At 42.5% G+C, this 18620-nt stretch overlaps 1 protein-coding gene and 3 non-coding genes across 4 annotated transcripts; all 4 read left to right on the forward strand.

Annotated features, from left to right (window-relative positions):
• Window positions 1-895: 895 nt before the first annotated feature.
• On the forward strand, window positions 896-18279 carry LOC142742783 (T-complex protein 1 subunit zeta). The gene is made up of 14 exons (XM_075852905.1): window positions 896-1197; window positions 3144-3207; window positions 4281-4415; window positions 5489-5662; window positions 5764-5867; window positions 6312-6422; window positions 8892-9051; window positions 10922-11004; window positions 11084-11180; window positions 11284-11431; window positions 13952-14085; window positions 14606-14708; window positions 16821-16893; window positions 18006-18279. The coding sequence occupies exons 1-14, from the start codon at window positions 1064-1066 to the stop codon at window positions 18076-18078; spliced, it is 1593 nt and encodes a 530-aa protein (XP_075709020.1). The 5' UTR covers window positions 896-1063; the 3' UTR covers window positions 18079-18279.
• On the forward strand, window positions 6104-6233 carry LOC142747822 (small nucleolar RNA SNORA15). Its single transcript, XR_012882058.1, has one exon. It is a non-coding gene; the product is annotated as a small nucleolar RNA SNORA15 (small nucleolar RNA).
• Window positions 9082-9215, forward strand: LOC142747830 (small nucleolar RNA SNORA22). The gene has a single exon (XR_012882065.1). It is a non-coding gene; the product is annotated as a small nucleolar RNA SNORA22 (small nucleolar RNA).
• Window positions 16528-16659, forward strand: LOC142747829 (small nucleolar RNA SNORA22). Its single transcript, XR_012882063.1, has one exon. It is a non-coding gene; the product is annotated as a small nucleolar RNA SNORA22 (small nucleolar RNA).
• Window positions 18280-18620: the final 341 nt, after the last annotated feature.

Genomic DNA, 18620 nt, shown 5'->3' on the forward strand with positions numbered 1-18620 from the left:
TCGCTGCTGCAGCCAATCAGAGGCTGCTGCGGTCACATGGGCTGCAGCATCATCCAGGGAGACCAGACCAGACTGCACAGGAGGGACGCGTCGCCCTTACAATGACCTAGGTAAGTATGTCCAAAACAACACACCACAACGTGGTGCAGCTTTTCGGATGGAATGTACTGCGGGTTCCAGGTCGGATACGCTGCGTGATTTTTACGCAGCGTATCCGACCTGTGGGAACTTGGCCTTAGACTGCGTAGGGACACACCGTATGGACAAGGAGAATGACCACGCCCATTTCTTTATTCCTACATTACCAGGAGGAATAACAGAGGAACGGCACAATGCAGATGCTCCAGTATTGTTATTTCATGGGGACTACAGGAATTTACTAATAAGACATCTCGGGAAAGGTCACAGCTTCTGTATCATTGGCTGACAGACACTAGTGTTGCCCCTTGGGGTGAAACAAAAGGAAGATTTCAATGTGTCAAGCCTTTGCAATAGTATAGCCCAGAACGACCATTCTAGAATAAATGTTTTATGTATGATACTTTTTTTTTTTTTCCCGCTAGACATGAGGGATGGATGGGCTACCACCAATGTGAACTTATGATTTGCTTCAACTATGTCCAATCTTGTACTTGTCTGTAAGCAGCCACTTAGAATGCCCTGGGAGCAAGTAATAAGACTGTCTGCCCCATGATCACTACTTTATGTCACGCAGAACCTCCATTACATGCACAGGCGCGTAACATGCAGTGCAACACCCGCCCACATTGTCCCTGGTAACAGGATACAGGACACGGGCAACTGCCACTTCCTCTAGGCAGCTACAACGTTCCCGTAGATCTCGCGAGATTTAGTAATACGTCACTCAGTCATCGGACATGGCCTCTTCCTCAGCCAATCAGATTTTGCACTGGGCGGGGATTACGGGGCGAGCATGCTAGATTGTTCTGGAAGAGCCGGCCCCAGTCTCTTGTAATCGCGGCGTGCAGGGAAGGCCTGGGCTTGGTTATTGTGTGCCGCGTTCGTTTTCGCTCTTCCTTCCTGAGCCTCCTGCTCCACCACAATGGCCGTGAAAGCACTTAACCCGAAAGCCGAGGTAGCCCGGGCCCATGCGGCTCTTGCCGTCAACATCAGCGCTGCCCGCGGGCTCCAGGATGTGCTGAGGACCAACCTCGGGCCTAAGGGGACCATGAAGATGTAAGGCCGCGGTTCTTGCTTCATACCATGTGCAGTTTACTCGACATCTAGATAGTGCGCAGGCTTTACTAAGTACGCTGCCGGGGCTGTGAACGGGAGTAGAGCTCGTTCATACAGAGCGGGTGTGAGGCGCTAGTGCGGCGGGGCCGGGCCGGGCCTCTGCCTTATTTGGGAATGACCGTGCCAGTCGCCGTTAGTCGGCGCGTTTTCCTACTTTAAAAAGCTTTTTATTTATTTCATCCGCAAACCATTATATATTCATCGCATCCCCACAACATTGTAGGTTGTCTGTTTGTTTTTTTTTTTTTTTTTTTTTGCAGATGTAGTGAATCTAATTGCTACATGTGACTTTAGTCACGGAGATGTTGCACTGATATTTAATGCGACTTCGTTACTGCGATTTTGGCTCCGGTTTAGTTACTGCGGAGCTCTGGTCTCGAGAGCGCATGCATTTATTTCATTGTCATTGGTATCCACGCTGCTGTTGGCTGTACTGCGGCCTTTTGTCAGGCTATAGGCTGTGATAATGGCAGCCGGTAGCGGGCTCATGTTGCTCCAGGCCATCGCAGGAACATTGATCTTTCTCAGGTTACTTGCTAGTCCCACAGCGAACACAGGCAATTCCATTAGTAACACTGTCAGGGAGCTGCCTAATGGGGGCTAGTACAGCCCCTTCTGAAGACGAAGCTGGCCTAGCTCATTGCATGGTGGTCACTCCTATGACTGGAGCTCCATGTAATGCATGGACGATCCTGGTCTGCTGATGGCCAGTAGGGGAAATGTAGCAAACCTAGTGCATAGGAAAAGTGTAGTTGCCCAAAACAACCAATCCGATTCCATCTTTCATTTTGCAGAGGTCCTTTGAAAAATGAAAGCAGAAACCGGTTGCCATAGGCGACTATTATATTCTTTTGTACTAGTTTTGATAAATTTCCCTAGTCTTGCTCATCGATCGGTGTCTAAATGTCTATATATCCTAAGAGGGCATATAGACAGGAGTGTCCTATTAAAACCACCTCTTTGAAGTTGAATCTAAACTTTTAAAAGTCCACCTGTCTGCATGTCCCACACTACAATGATGCCATCCTGGGACACAGCTCCAGGGTCACAGAAGTGCATGCTACGTGATTTTTGCAGTGTGTATCTCCATGATGGATTCTCTTGAGTACGCTGCGTAAAAAGGGAAAAAAAAGTTTCGTAAGAAGTCTTTCTACCTAAAGAGCATTTTTTTTCTAAGCCCATTCATTCCAAATTAGAACTGTAGTCTATGCTCCACCTCTGGTTCAGAAGACCTTGATTGGAAGTTGAACACATTTCAGTTATGCTCGACTGTATCATGGTTGCCTAGGTAGCCAATGTATAACAAATTGTACAAGACCCATCAGCAACAACATGACTAGCAATAGTACCAGACTAGTAAAGCTGGGACTCTGGCAGGCCCTCCCGCAGAGAAAGTTGGGGTGGGGGCTTTGATGTTTAGAAGTCGTTTGTTTCCTAGGGGCCAGTGTTGCAGGTCACCTTTTTAAAGGGGTTTTCCCAGGATCCTCAATTATTTGCTATCTACAGGATAGGTGATAATTGTCTGATGACTGGATGCGCCCCACAACTCAGAGCAGGGATCCTAAACTCCCTGTTCCTCCCCCCTGCTTGACTGCAGTGAGTAGGACATAGAGTGGAGCGGCAGTCAAACACTCGCGCTGCCTTTCTAGTCAGTCCGGGAATAATAGGAGTAGAGTACAGCGCTCAGCTGTTCCCATAATCCTCATAGACATTGAAATGAGCGGCAGGCGCATGATGGCATTAGCAGCTATGATCACCTATGAAATGCTGCTTTAGCCAATCCGTGTAAGTGTTACATACTAAGCAGATAAACTGAAGATCAAACCTGCTTCATAGGGTAGGACTATTGTGTAAATTGCTCACCTGCTATGATTTCTTTTGTACAGGTTGGTCTCTGGAGCTGGGGATATCAAGCTTACCAAGGACGGCAATGTCTTGCTCCATGAAATGGTATGTATAAGGATGTCTTGTATTGGGAGCGTGGTCTTAGAGCTACTTGAATACCATCCCAAATTGTCCTAGTCTAGTCAGTAAATGACACATTGGACTACGCATCTCGGTGAAGCGGTTACGTTCTCTTATAGTGGTTAGTAGGGCTGGGCGATTATGACCTAAATCCAAATCCCGATTAATCTAACATATAACCTCGATTTTGATTAATGAATGATTATTTAGACCACACCCCTTTTTTGAATGCCACGTCTCCTACTTGCATGCTACACCATTGAATTCATATTTATCCCCTGAGCCCGCTGTATATGTATATAATATACCGCTACACTGCCCCCACACAGTAAATTGTCCCTATAGCTGCCCCACAGCTGCCACCATGCTGTATACTGCCCACATAGCTGCCCCAATAGTGGCTAATAAAAATATACCCCCTAACCCCGTTCCAACGACGAGTGGAGGAGAGCCCTCTGCTCCTCCAGTCTGCAGCTTGTACAGGTGCGATGACGTCAATACATAGTGAATGGTAGGGCAGGGACATTACAACACACTGCTCTACCATTGAATTGAACTGTATTCGCGTCCTGAAGATGCGGATACACTTTAAACTGACAGATAATAGAAAAAACCGAAATGCGAAAGATGGCATCTATCTAGGCTGGGTTCACACAGTTTTTTGCAGGAGAAAAATGTGGAATTTTGAGGCAGATTTTGCTCTGCCTGCACGCCGATTTTCGTGGCCATTGAGCGCCGCGGGCAAAAAACCGCTGCAAAATAAGCTTTCTCTGCCTCCCATTGATGTCAATGGGGGGTCAGTGGCGTAAGCGCCCGGAGATACAGCATGTCCCTTTTCCCCGCGAGACGGTTTTTCCGCTCGCGGCGAAAAAAAACTCCTCCGCCTCCCATTAGAATCAATGGGAGGCATTTTCGGAAGTTTTTTGGCGCGTATTCAGACGCGGTTTCCGCTTCAAAAAATTCTGTGTGATTGCGCTGAATTTCAGTTTCATGTTTGCTTGTTTTTCGATTAATTGCCCAGCCCTAGGTGTTAGTTCTGTGCTTTTTGTTTTCTTTAGCAAATCCAGCATCCAACAGCTTCTTTGATTGCTAAAGTAGCCACTGCCCAAGATGACATTACAGGAGATGGAACAACCTCAAACGTGTTGATCATTGGGGAACTGCTAAAGCAAGCTGATCTCTACATATCTGAGGTAAATGGGAACGAAGTGTATTTTCTATAGGTAATATATAAATTTACTAATTTAGACAATATATAGATGTGTAAGTGGGATTTACTTTTCAATAATAAATCCTTTTCCGAAAGGATCTGTTCTGTAAACCATGCTGCCCTATCTCTCTGTATGTGATTGGGGAGTTTGCGCTCAACTAGGGGATATATACGGTAGTTGTATATTAGTTCATGCTGTATTTTTGCCCAAAAAGTACTGTACATGCAGGCCAAATAGTCCAGCTTCCCCCATTCACTAATAGACCGCTTTTACTATGTACATACTCCTACAGTAATTAGAAACTGTTTAGACCAGGATGAGACATGCAGTTTTCGGCATGCGTGTGCGTTGCATAAATCGGGGCATTGTCTTGCGTTATTGCATCTGTGCTTTGTGAGTGGTGTGTCTTTCACACACTCGCAAAGCAACTTTTTTTTTAAAATGTAACTGATGCCAGATCACGCACAACACACGGATGTACATCTGTGTGCTGTGCGTGGTTTTCACTCACACATTGACTTCAATGTTCACGTAGGTGTGTGAAAATGCACCAATATAAGACATGCAGTGAGTTTTACGCAGCGGACTCTCGCTGCAGGAAAACTCCTGCATGTGTGAACGGCCCCAATGAAATTAATGGGTCCGTTTGCTGTGTGTGATTTCCATGCACGTGGATGAGATTCACGTTTGTGTGAATGGGCCCTAACATGGAAATGTACACAAGGAAGCAGATGCATCAGTTTTTTTCTTAATACATTTCCTTCCACTTCTGGCTTGGCTTAAAAAAAAAAAACGCTAAAAACCTCATCCAAAACTGCGCGCGTGTTATCCTAGCCTTAGCGTGTAATGTTTCTGCCTTTTTAAATCCGATAGCAGCCACATTATTACCATTCACCAGGATGGTGCGATATATTGGAAGGAATAGAAGTTGATGGCCATAGGTTTGCAATAGTATAGCCCAGAACGAACATTCTAGCATAAATGTTTTATGTATGATACTTTTATTTTTAATTTTTTTTTTCCCTCTGATTTGAGTTGTGGTTTTGTGTTTTAAGGGCCTTCACCCAAGAATTGTCACTGAAGGATTTGAAGCAGCAAAAGAAAAAGCACTTAAAGTCTTGGATGAGATTAAGGTATCTAAAGAAATGGACAGAGAAACGCTCATCAATGTGGCCAGGACTTCACTTCGCACCAAAGTACATGCTGAGCTGGCTGATATTCTAACGGAGGTAACTATATTCTGCTTCTTTACACGTGCGCGGACATGGTATGTCATTTACACTGCACGTTCTGAATATATAAACCTGCTTGACTGCGTTCTGTTTTTCAGGCTGTTGTGGACTCTGTTTTGGCCATAAGACAACCCAATGAACCGATTGACTTGTATATGGTGGAAATTATGGAGATGAAGCATAAAACGGAAAGTGACACAACGTAAGTAGTATTGATTTACCACGTTATTCATGACCTGGTATGTCCACTTGGGTTCCAGCATATCTATTCTGCTAATGGATGGTGTCTGTCAAATAACAAAAACATATCAATAAAAACAGTTTCATGGTTGGCAAAATAAATACGCTCTGAATAGACAAAACACCTGAACTGTATCTATAACTATCTGTAGCAGCACTTTGAGTAAGAATGGAAGAAAGTCCACATGACATTTAACTGCATGGATGAATTCTGCATTACCTTGGGGTAGATTTTGCAGTCAGACACCATGCTAAAGTAAACCACACATGTGCTTTAGTATTTGACGCTCCAGTTGTTGGCAGCGTATGGGCACAATTGTGAACACTTGTTGTACTACAGTATTGTTAGTGACTACATTGACTCTTCCATTACATGTTCTGTATCTGAGAATTTCATTTCTTCTAGGTTAATAAGAGGACTTGTTCTTGATCATGGGGCTCGTCATCCAGATATGAGGAAGAGAGTTGAGGATGCGTTTATTCTTACCTGTAATGTGTCCCTGGAGTATGAGAAAACGTGAGTGTGTGTTTGTGGTTTCAAATACACGAGTACCTATCACAAATAAGGAAATATTTAAAGGAGGGGGTAAATTCCTATTGGTCTGGCTCAATTTCAGTTTCCTAATGGGCTGGCTAGAACTGCTCATTACACTGGGCGATTATCGGGCAGAAAAGAGTTCATAGAATACTCGTTGCCGATAATTGCTCTGTGTAAACGGGAACGATCACAAGAGGAACGAGCAAACGCTCGATCATGTGGTCGTATCGGTTTTAAAAAGTAAAATATTGTCAGCAGCACACCTCCCAGGTGTTTTCCCTGTTGCTTCTGCTAATCTGTGCTGCTGGGGGAGGGGTTCTTGGCAGAATCAATCTCCTTCCTCCTGACAGCTGACTATATAGTCGTCATCCCCTTTTACTGCAGATGGCAGATTTGCTTAATTTGTTTCCTCCATCATAGAGGCGAGTGATCTGGCTCTTTTATATTTTGGTCCCACAATATCATTTGGTGATGTCTTTGAGACTTTTGTAAACAGATCAGAGAACTGGATCACATTTTCAGAAAAAGGCCATACTTACTGATACAAGGGCAGGTTACAAACTAATTCCCAGCAGGATGCAGACAAGCCACAATGCTATGAGGGAGGTAACGGTACAAAATAATGAACAGACATTCACGCTGTTCATCCATGAGGGGGGTGGCTGCTTAGAATTACAATTGCACACAGTTCTTCTAGCTTCTATAAGTGTGCCAGTCACATTGTTACATGTAGTGCACCATGCTGGCTTACAGCCTATTATTTACACCCATACTATTAGATCAGGTGCCCAGCACCTTCTAAGTATACCACACACAGTACTGACACCTCATTCTCCCCCACCCTCACAAGGCCTGGCAGCATCCTGCAAAGAAACATAAGGGATTTATTTATGACCAATATACACAAGCTCGAAACCCGCATCAAGGGACCTCATAGTCTTGGGAGTCCCTACATCAACACTGGAACATAGGCTGCACATCAGTATTTTGCACCTGTGCAACCTCCCTCCATGTAGCATTGTGGCTTGTATCTGTGATTAAGGCATTGTAAAAGCATGGCGGCGACTTTAGGAAACTGAGGAAAAACACTGTTAAATAGAAAGTTGTTTAAGGGAATTTAAGAAAATGCTTTCCTTCACCTTTTTTGAACACCTTAACGACCGCCCACTCTCGACGGCAGGCAGTGCAGGTGCTTAGTCTACAGTGGTGTCACTGTAGATGAGGCTGATGAGCGCTCATCCTCTAAGCAGGAGCTGTAACTAACTGCTTCTGATCTTAGAGCAGCCTTCTGGGGTCTGAAAACATTTGGACCCCAGCTGTTTAACCCTTTGATCGCCACGGTCTGTGACCACGGCATGATTAAAGGGAACTCCCCTCTTTGATCGTGTCACTGGAAACCCGGTGACTTGGTCAAAGGGCAGGGAATCTCTGCAGTCAGCCCTGGGGACCTAGAAAGGACCCAGGGCTGTTTGTTCAGTTTGCCTGCCTTTAGGTCACACTATGTGCTGCCCTAACAGCAGTCTGTGTCATAGTGACAGTGTAATGTATTAGCATACAAGAATATGCTAATACATTATAAGTAAAAAAAAAAAATAGGGTTGTAAATAATACCTTAATGGGATTTAAGTCATTCTTTTGCATAAAATATATTTTATTGCCCCTACACTAAATAAAAAAAAAAACCTACACATTGGGTATCTAAACGACCGTAATAACAAAGAAAAACGATGTTGAGAATGGCTTTTTCCTATATTCACGTTGTAAAAATAACGTATTTTTTTCTACCTTCAAACGGTGAAAGAATAACTAAAATTTCTCCCGCATAAAACAAGGCCTCATGGCCACGTTAGTGAAAAATAAAGTTATGGCTTTATTCCTGATGGGTCCTCTTTAACATAACTAGGAGCGGATACTTACTGATGCAACTACAGGTAAAACACCAGTCCCCTTTAGGATGCGGATAATCTAAATATATAGGGGAGTGAGCATAGGTACAATATATTTATGAACAGTCACTCCCTTTAGAGAAGCCGTATATGTGTGTCGTTGTAATACTAAGCAGCCCCCCTCTTGAATGGTATGTGTGTTTATTGCTATTTTATGCCTGTACGCACTCCCCTATTTAATATTGTGAAACTAGTATTTTAACCTGGCCTTGTATCAAGTATAGCCTATTTCTTATACTATGCAGAAGGAGTCATTGAAATCAGTTGGTATCCATTAGTTTCAATGGAGGTGCTCTAGCTGATAGAGGGATCCAATTGGATCCCTCTATTACTTTAATGCTTTGTTTTTTGAGAAATGGAAATAAAAATATATTTATCTGGACAAGGTGTTTTTCTTTCATGCTCATAGTTAAACAAGGAAATGTTGGGTTGTTTTTCCTTACAAATTGCAACATGAAAAGCTTCTTTCATTGTATTTTTATTTTTTTTATTTTTCCAACAGTGAAGTAAATTCCGGGTTTTTCTACAAAAGTGCAGATGAGCGGGAAAAACTAGTCAAAGCTGAGAGGAAATTTATTGTGGAGAGGGTAAATAAAATAATAGCCCTGAAGCAGAAAGTGTGTGGAGATTCTGGCAAAGGTTTCATAGTGCTAAACCAGAAGGTGAGATTTTACAGCTTCTCCATCCAATACCTGCACAAAGAACACCCAAGTGTGATCGGTAGCACCCTTGGCTTTTATTTTGTGCTAGAGTGAGGGCTGTTCTTCTTCCTCTGCGTCTGGTGAAAACTGATTCACTGGTATGTATTCAGATGAACAGTACATCCTGGCAGCAGTAATGTGTTCCCGAAGCACTGTTTTGTTGCATACGACTTGACCACGAAAAGCAATCTTTCATCCAAATTCTGGCCAGATAGGTTCCTAGAGAAGCTCTGGTATTAGTGGCTTCCACAAGAATATAAAGTGACGTAGAGGCTAAACTTCCTATTCATTTTTTTGTATTTGTAATTCAATATACAATGACGTCTAATGGTGTGAACTGATAAGGTGTTCATACTCGGTATGAATCCTAATGAAATAATGCTGATGATAGGAGATGCCGGAGAGCGGAAAAGGCAAGTGGATATGCGAAGTCAGCACTGTCGTTTCCCAGCACATGGCTAGTAGGGCGTGGAGTTCCTTACATAGAAGTCAATGTAAGGAAGGATGTGACAATGCTGATCTCGCAGCCTCTCTTCTCAGTGTCCTCCGTATGAGTTATTCTTTTCTTAGCTTATATTTACAAGTAAGCTCACTTTATGGGCTCTCACTACGAGGATTATATAAATGGCTATCAATTTTACTGTTGTAAGGTGAATATTTCTTACCTTGCTCTACCAAACTATTTTGTTTATGGAAAGGATAAGACTTTCTTAAGTTCCCAAAAATGTTATTTGTATCCTTGTTTTATTACTTGATCAGATGTTTAACCCTTTAATGAACTCCAATGTGCCTTTTTTCAGCGGTTATTAAGGGTCCTTATACCGCAGCCTTTTCTAATGACAGCCGAGCTCCTGTTGTCTGATCCTGGCTGTTGACCCCTGTTTATAAGAAAGGGAACTCTGTCACCCTATTGGACCCCCACGACACGATCTCTGGGTGCTTGGTCTCCATGGCAGCCGCAGGCTTAATAAAGGCCCCCAGGTCTGCCAGCAGTGCCTATTGGGCTGTCCCCAAAAAAAGTTAATACACTTCATTTGTACCCCGTTAAAAATTACTACTACTTCCATTGCTGTATTCTTTAAATGGAGTCTGTCACCAGAATGTCCGAGTAAAATTATTAACGGTATTGTAGAGGACACTAACCTGTTTCTAGCGTTTATTTTCGTTTTCTGCTTACTGCCTCCTTTGTAGTGAAATACGTTTTATTAAGCTAATGAGCATTTAGGTGCAATGAGGGCGTTACCATTGCACCTAAATGCTCTTACATCGCTCCCCAGTTCAACCCCACTCCCTCCCTCCCTCCCTTACATTGACAGGGGCCAGGCATCGTAATCTGCGCGTTCATGCCTAGCCCCGTACTATCTGTAACGCGCGCATCCCTGCTCTTCACTTCAGTACAAGCGTTCTGCTCGATGTTCTAATCTGCACTAATGCGCATGTGCAATAGTGCCGATTAGAATGTGGAGCAGAAAGATCGTACTGCGCCTAGCGAAGAGCGTGAACGTCCCAGTTATGCTGCCTGGCCCCGGTCAATCAATGTAAGATGGAGGGGTGGGGGGTTGAACTGGGGAGTGACCTAAGAGCATTTAGGTGCAATGGTAACACCCTCATTGCACCTAAATGCTCATTAGCATAAACATAAACGTATTTCTCTACAAAGGAGGCAGAAAGCAGAATATGAAAATAAACACTAGAAACAGGTTCGTCTCCTCTACAATACACTGTTACTAGTTTAATACGGACATTCTGGTGACACTCCCTTTAAAGGTTGGTGTCTGGCATTCTGGGACTTTACAAGAAATCCTTTAACGAGTTTTCTGCCCCCTTTTAGGGGATCGACCCATTTTCATTGGATGCCCTTGCTAAAGAAGGGATTGTAGCTCTCCGTAGAGCAAAGAGAAGAAATATGGAAAGGTGAGTGGGATTCTCATCTGCTTATCATGTCCTATATGTATATTTTGGACTACAGCATAATTGTTGGCCTTTTACCTAGGCTTACCCTGGCCTGCGGTGGTAGTGCAATGAACTCTGTGGATGATCTCACCCCTGATTGCTTGGGACATGCTGGTCTTGTTTATGAGTACACCATGGCAAGTATTTTTATTCCACCAGACACACTGGAAGCTCTCCGTTATGTCTGTTTATTTGTATTGTTTTTATCCCCTGTAATGTTTAAATAACTTTAATTTTCAGGGTGAAGAGAAGTTTACATTCATAGAACAATGTGACAATCCACGTTCTGTAACTCTTCTGATCAAAGGGCCAAATAAACACACTCTGACACAAATTAAAGATGCGATTAGGGATGGCCTGCGGGCAGTTAAAAATGCCATAGAAGATGGTAAGTTTAAATTGCTAATTTTTTTTCTTTGCGCTTTTGAAGTTCGTAATCCTTGTAAATTTTATAGACAATATTTCCTATTCTCTGATAACTTGGCACCTATCAGGCCGATTGTTGGCTTAACCAGTTAGTGACCGCCAATACGCCTTTTTACGGCACTGCATCAGGATAAAGTAAACAGAGCGGGGAGCTGTCAAATCTCCCTGCTCTCAGCTACTAGAGGCAGCTGAGGGCGGAAGGCGTCCCTGCTCTGCCGTGTGAGATCGATATAAGTATCGATCTCACCCGTTTAACCCCTCAGATGCGGTGCACAATAGCGTGCACCGCATCGGAGTGGTTTTGGAGAGAGGGAGGGAGCTCCCTCTCTCTCCCACCGACACCCGGCGATACGAGTGTCTGTGTCTCCAATGGCAGCCGGGGGCCTAATAAAGGCCCTCAGGTCTGCCTGGAGCGAATGCCTGCTAGATCATGCCGGAGGCACGACCTAGCAGATGCCTGTCCGTTTTAAATGGACAGGCAGTAATACACTGCAATACAAAAGTATTGCAGTGTATTATAATAGCGATCGGAGAATCACATATTAAAGTCCCTTAGTGGGACTAGTAAAAAAAAAAAAAAAAGTTTAATAAAGTTAATTAAAAAAAAATAAAAAATGAAAAACCCAGCTTTTCCCCTTACAAAATGCTTTACTATTAAAAAACCAAAATAAAGTAAAAAAGTGACACATATTTGGTATCGCCGTGTCCGTAACGACCCCGACTATAAATCTATTACATTATTTAACCCGCACGGTGAATGGTGTAAAAAATGTATTAAACTATGGAAAAATTGCTGTTTTCTGTGAATCCTGACTTAAAAAAAATGTGATAAGTGATCAAAAAGTCACATCTACTCCAAAATGGTACCAATAAAAACTACAAGTCTTCCCGCAAAAAAAAGCCCTCATACAACCGCATCGGCTTAAAAATAAAAATGTTACGGCTCTTCAAACATGGAGACACAAAAACAAATAATTTGGAAAAAAAAGCGTTTTTACTGTGTAAAAGTAGTAAAACATACAAAAATGATACAAATTTGGTATCGTTGCAATCGTAACAACCCGCTGAATAAACTTATTGTGTTATTTATACCACACGGTAAACGGCGTAGATTTAGGATGCAAAAAAGAGTAGCGAAATTTCAGGGTTTTTTTTCTATTCCCCCCCCCAGAAAAAGTTAATAAAAGTTAATCAATAAATAATATGTACCTCAAAATGGTGCTATTAAAAAAACACAACTTGACCCGCAAAAAACAAGACCTTATACAGCTATGTCGACGCAAAAATAAGAGTTATAGCTCTTGGAATGAGACGATGGAAAAACATAAAAAATGGCTTGGTCATTAAGGGGTTAAATTAATTTTATTGTACTATATTAGTAAACAACTGTACTGTATTTAACACTTGGGCTGGAGAAATATTTATCTAATCTTTTTATAGTCTAGGTTGTTACAAATGCGGTGATAACAAATAAGTTTTTATTTTTCAATAAACCGTGTAACGGGAACATTTCTTTTCAATGTTTCTTATTTTTTATTGTTGCAAGATCGCTTTTTGTAAGGCTATGTTCACACGGGGTCTTTTGCCGAGTTTATTGACGCGGAAACCGCGTCGCAAAACTCGGCAGAAACGGCCCGAGAACGCCTCCCATTGATTTCAATGGGAGGCGTCGGCGTCTTTTTCCCGCGAGCAGTAAAACTGCCTCGCGGGAAAAAGAAGCGACATGCCCTATCTTCGGGCGCTTCCGCCTCCGACCTCCCATTGACTTCAATGGGAGGCAGGAGAAAGCGTGTTTTCTGCCCGCGGCGCTCAATGGCCGCGGGTGAAAAACGGCGCGATCATTGCTATTCACATGGAGTATTTTGGGGGAGGAATATCTGCCTCAAAATTCCGTTTGGAGCTTTGAGGCAGATATTCCTCCCCCAAAATACTCCGTGTGAACATAGCCTAAGGGATAAAACTTCTGGGTTGTAGAGTAAAAACATCACCCACCCCTGCTGCCCGACTCCTCCAAACAGGCTGAAGTGAGCGCTACAAGTCCAATACTTTAACCTGCTCGGGCTATAGTTGTGATCCTGGCATTGTTTAATAGCCAGGATTCTGAGCTCGAGCCTTTAGAGTAGTAGCTGCTTCTGTAGTTACACTGCCTGAGGTGTGCACGGGCTAAGCTGCAAGGTCCTGGTCCTGCATAATATTTGTACAATAAAATGCCCTAGTACTGATATTCACAACGATCACTTACCTGGTTCAATATGCAAGTTATACGTTCATGGGTGAAATCCATCCATATTGCATCACGTGACCGTCGCCCACAGGCTTAGTTTCTGCATATGCGCTGAAACCGGAAAACTCAGTCACGTGACCGTTAAGGGGCTGACATTTGGACAGACGTCTGTTATTTTTTTTTTTTTCTGCGTACGGATGGGGTTAAGCACTTTTGTTAAATATAACGTTATTCCCCTTTCATTTTCCTTTTATTTAGGCTGTGTTGTGCCAGGCGCAGGTGCTGTAGAAGTCGCAATTGCTGATGCCCTTGTCAAACACAAGCCTAATGTCAAGGGCCGAGCCCAGCTTGGTGTGCAGGCGTTTGCTGATGCACTCCTCATCATTCCCAAGGTATTACAAGTAATGACGACTAGTGGGCTAAAAAAAATAATGTACCTGTGGCAACAGATGTTTTTTCTGAACGATCCAACTATAGTCAAAGATTAACAATCATTGTTACACCTGATTCTAAACGATCATCTTCAAGATGCCTTATTTTGACTGTCGCTCACCATACTTGACTGAGGCTCATTGGGCATGCTGATAACTACAAGTATGGCTATGTTCACACCTGTGTTCGGTGTTTTTGCCATGGTTTACGTCACTTGACTGCAAGAATAGCTGTAGTGCAGATATAAACAAAGCCTTGGTGTTTAGTTGATGGCAGTTTATTTTTGACCGTCGACAATATTGGATTGTTTAGAATGGTTATGCCTTAAAGTGACCCTCTGGTTTTAGTATGACCGTAGAACAAAGGAGCTTCTGATGCTCTAATATCTCGATTTAAAGAAGTTGTATGGTAAACTAAACAGCACTTGCTTCTCCCTCTATTGCTTTGTTGCCAGAAGCTTACACTCTCTTAATGTTGCAGGTTCTTGCCCAGAACTCTGGATATGACTGTCAAGAAACATTAGTAAAACTTCAGACAGAATATGCAGAATCGGGACAGCTCATTGGTGTTGACCTAAATACAGGTATCTCCTTGCTTCAATTCTTAATGATGAATCCTTTCACCAAAGAAGATGTGTACCCTTTATTGGATTTCATTGTTCTGTTTAAGTTCTACTTGTGACCCTGCAGTGCTGCCTTTCCTTTGCTTACAGCACCACTCTGCATGTTCAGAAGCAGGCTTTTTTTTTTTTTTTTTTTTTTTGTGCAACTGAATGTGGAGCCGAAAATACTTTTTAGAAAAAATGTATGCTCCTCCTGATTTAATAAGGATCCTCCAGTTATTGTGGAAGCTTCTTAAAGTATATATACTTTCTGCAAACTTTTCATAGAGACCAATCAAAGGTTTTGATCGTTGGGGTAGGGGGGTCTGGGTGCTGAGACTCCTGACATCACTGAAACAAAGATGCAGAATTATTGTGTGAGCCTTTTTAAGCCTAACAAGAAGCACGGATTACAGCTTGTTTAGTGATAGTGGGGGTCTTAGCACCCTGACCCCCACCGTTCCAAACTTTTTAATGTGTCTCTGCACACATCAAAAGCTTGTAGAAAGTGCAGTTACTCTTTTTAACCCTTTCCCGTCGCTAATATACCTATTTCCGTCAAAAGGATTTTTAAAAATGGCACAGCAGGGACCCAGCTGCACTGTAGCGATCAGAATTATTTTATTTTTTTTGATTGCAAGCATTCAACCCCTCAGATGCTGGTGTCCATTGTGACCACCGGCATCTGAGGGGTTTTTACTGCGTTCTTTGCTTTGGGGCCGGTTACCTGCTCCCTTGTGAACACTCCCAGGCCTGCTATAGGAAGATTGCTATTGAGACTGGCACAGATTTTTTTGCTATAGACTGCAATATCAGAATATTGCAGTCTATGGCATAATTTATCTAATGGTCGCAGGTTCCAGCCCCCTAGCGGGGCTAAATTAAAAGTGAAAATAATGTAAAAAAAAAAAAAACGTTTTAAAAAAATGTCAAATCGCCCCCTTTCCCTAGATCACATATAAAAATAAACCTAAACACATTAGGTATCCCCGTGTCCACAAATGGCAGAACTATAAAAATATTTACGTCGTAGCGGGGGAAAAAATGTCAAAATGGCCGAATTGAAGGTTTGGTTTTTTTGGCACTTCAACCCCCACAAAGTTTAATAAAAGGTGATTGAAATGCCAGACATTTTCCTAAGTGTTATTATCAAAAACTACACCTTTCTACGTACAAAAAATGGCTTGCACAGCTGTCTACACAGTAATGAATTATGGGGGGTCACAATATGGCAATGCAAACATTTTTACTTTTCTTTCAAGCATATGTTTTTTTTTGTTTTTTTTTTAAAGTACTAAAACATAACAAAAACAATAAATTTGGTATCGCTGATCTTGCTTACCTGCAGAATAAAGGTAGTGTCCTTTCCACTGTACATTGAACACCATAAAGAAACCCATAAGAAAATGGTGGAACTGCTGTTTGTTTTTTTCCAATTCCACCCCATTCTGAATTTTTTTTCTAGCTTTCCAATACAGTGCACCTAATAGTACCATTAGAAAATACAACTTGTCCTGTAAAAATTAAGCCCTCATATGGCTGTCGACTAAATTATAAGAGTTATGACTTCTTGAAGACGGGGAGGGAAAAATAAAAGCATAAAAATGAAAATTTGTCTGGTTCTGAAAGTGTTAAGGATCCTGTTCACAATCTATTCTGAAGCTTTGTTTTTTCCTAAAAAGTGTCTGCGTAATGACTACCACTTTATAAACTTTCTAGTATAGTCTGCATTCAGATAAACTGTTACAAGCCCACCTATTTTGGCTGCTATAGAAAGGCTTTTTTATTTTCTTGTATAGCTTTGCACAGAGAACACCCGAGTGTGCTCCTTGGCTCCCTTGGTCATAGTTCTGTGCTATATCAATGTCTGTTCTTTTTCCTCTGCGTTGGAAGATGCAGTTCTTCTAAACGTATTCAGGAGAACCGCACATTGAAGATAAGCCCATCATTTTAATATGTTGGCCGTTATTTCTGAGCTTTAGTATGCAATATAATTGACATGAAGTACAGATAATTTTCTATGGAGAGGGTGTTCTGACATTTGTAGATAAGGATATTCTGAGTACTATTGTAAAAAAAAAACTTTTTCTCAAGGTGAACCAATGGTGTCGTCAGAGGCAGGAATCTGGGACAACTTCAGTGTTAAAAAACAGCTTCTTCATTCCTGGTAAGTCTCTATTAAACGGTGTGGGTCAGAATTTTATGTAACTTCTGTAGGTGCTGTGGAGCGGCCCATAGGCCTATTTAATGTAAAGCTACTTTTTAGAAAATCTCATCACTCAGGAAATATCTCTATACAATCTTGTCAAAGGAAATTTTAGAAGGGCTTCTGCTTGACAGCTGTAGTTCATCTAGGTTAGGAAACAGCACCCAGCATGCCCTGACAGCTGCAAGTATAGTGCATGCTGAAAGTTGTAACAGCTGTAGAGGTTGGAGACCACTGGAAAAAAACATCAGAGCAGTGAAGTGTGTGGGAGAAGCTTCAGTGTAAAGGAGAGTGGGCTGCTGTTATATACATGGAAACAAGTGATGCTGCAGAACAGAAAAGTATTAAAGAGCAGTCAACTCTCCACACGGATTCCAGGTCTGGCCTGAAGTATTAGATATATACTCAAAAGGAGTGAACAGCGAGGCCTCATGTATACTACCGTAGTGGTGTGCACGGCCGTGATTTGCGGCTTGGACAACCGCGAAGTCACTCGCGGGCCGCCTGCAAATCGCAGGTCGTGCACATGGCTGTGTGCATTCCTTTCCATGAGCCTGAACCGCAAAATACGCTGTAATAAGACATGTCCTATCTTTTTGCGGTCCAAGCTCCTGGGAATTGCGCAGACCGTGGAAACCACAGTCGTGTGCATGGGCCCATAGAAATGAATGGGACCGCAATTCACCCGCAGATTTGCGGGTGAATTGTGGCCGCAAAAATAAGTTTGTGTGCATGGGGCCTTAAATGTACAGCGGTTGACGTTTGCTGTGGAAATAGAAGCACCTCCGGTGTGGTTTCCATCCTGTGTTGTAATGATAGGTACACAAGCTGGACATGTGATATGCAGTTTATATTGGCACTGCGGAGTTAACCACTTGTAATGCATCTTCTAATTCATGAAATACCAGTCCCACTGGAACTATTCATGAACAATGACACTGTACAATTCTTTCCTAAACTGGATTAGGCTTGTCAATTGTTCCTTGTTTTGTCCTCACGTAAATATATATTGCTTGACCGTAGGGAGTGTTTTACATTATTGACCTCATGTATCTTTTTTTTTTTTTCCCCAGCACTGTTATTGCAAGCAATATCCTGTTGGTTGATGAGATTATGAGAGCCGGAATGTCCTCTCTGAAAGGATGAATTTCAATCCGCTTTATGCATTTCCTATGCTGAACCGGTGGTTTCAGTGAATTCACATCACTTAATACAATAGCACCTATTGAAATTCGTTTGATCTAACTTTCAGAATTTATTTATTTCAGTTTTTTTATGGCACTGAAGTGTACAAGTTGGCCCTCCCATTCTTTGTACTCCATAATAAAAGGATAAGCGTAACCTTCACCAATAGTTTGCTTATAACTTCTTGGCAGATTGGCTAAAATGAAGGGGATTCAGGTTTATTCTTGTTTAATGTTTTGTTATACATAGTTTTATGAAGCTTTACACTTAGGCTATGTTCACACGGGGTTTTTTGACGCGGAAACCGCGTCGCAAAACTCGGCAGAAATGGCCCGAGAACGCCTCCCATTGATTTCAATGGGAGGCGTCGGCGTCTTTTTCCCGCGAGCAGTAAAACTGCCTCGCGGGAAAAAGAAGCGACATGCCCTATCTTCGGGCGCTTCCGCCTCCGACCTCCCATTGACTTCAATGGGAGGCAGGAGAAAGCGTATATCTCGCTGTTT

This window comes from Rhinoderma darwinii, chromosome 2 (genome assembly GCF_050947455.1).
Source record: "Rhinoderma darwinii isolate aRhiDar2 chromosome 2, aRhiDar2.hap1, whole genome shotgun sequence".
In the NCBI taxonomy this organism is placed as follows: Eukaryota; Metazoa; Chordata; class Amphibia; order Anura; family Rhinodermatidae; genus Rhinoderma; species Rhinoderma darwinii.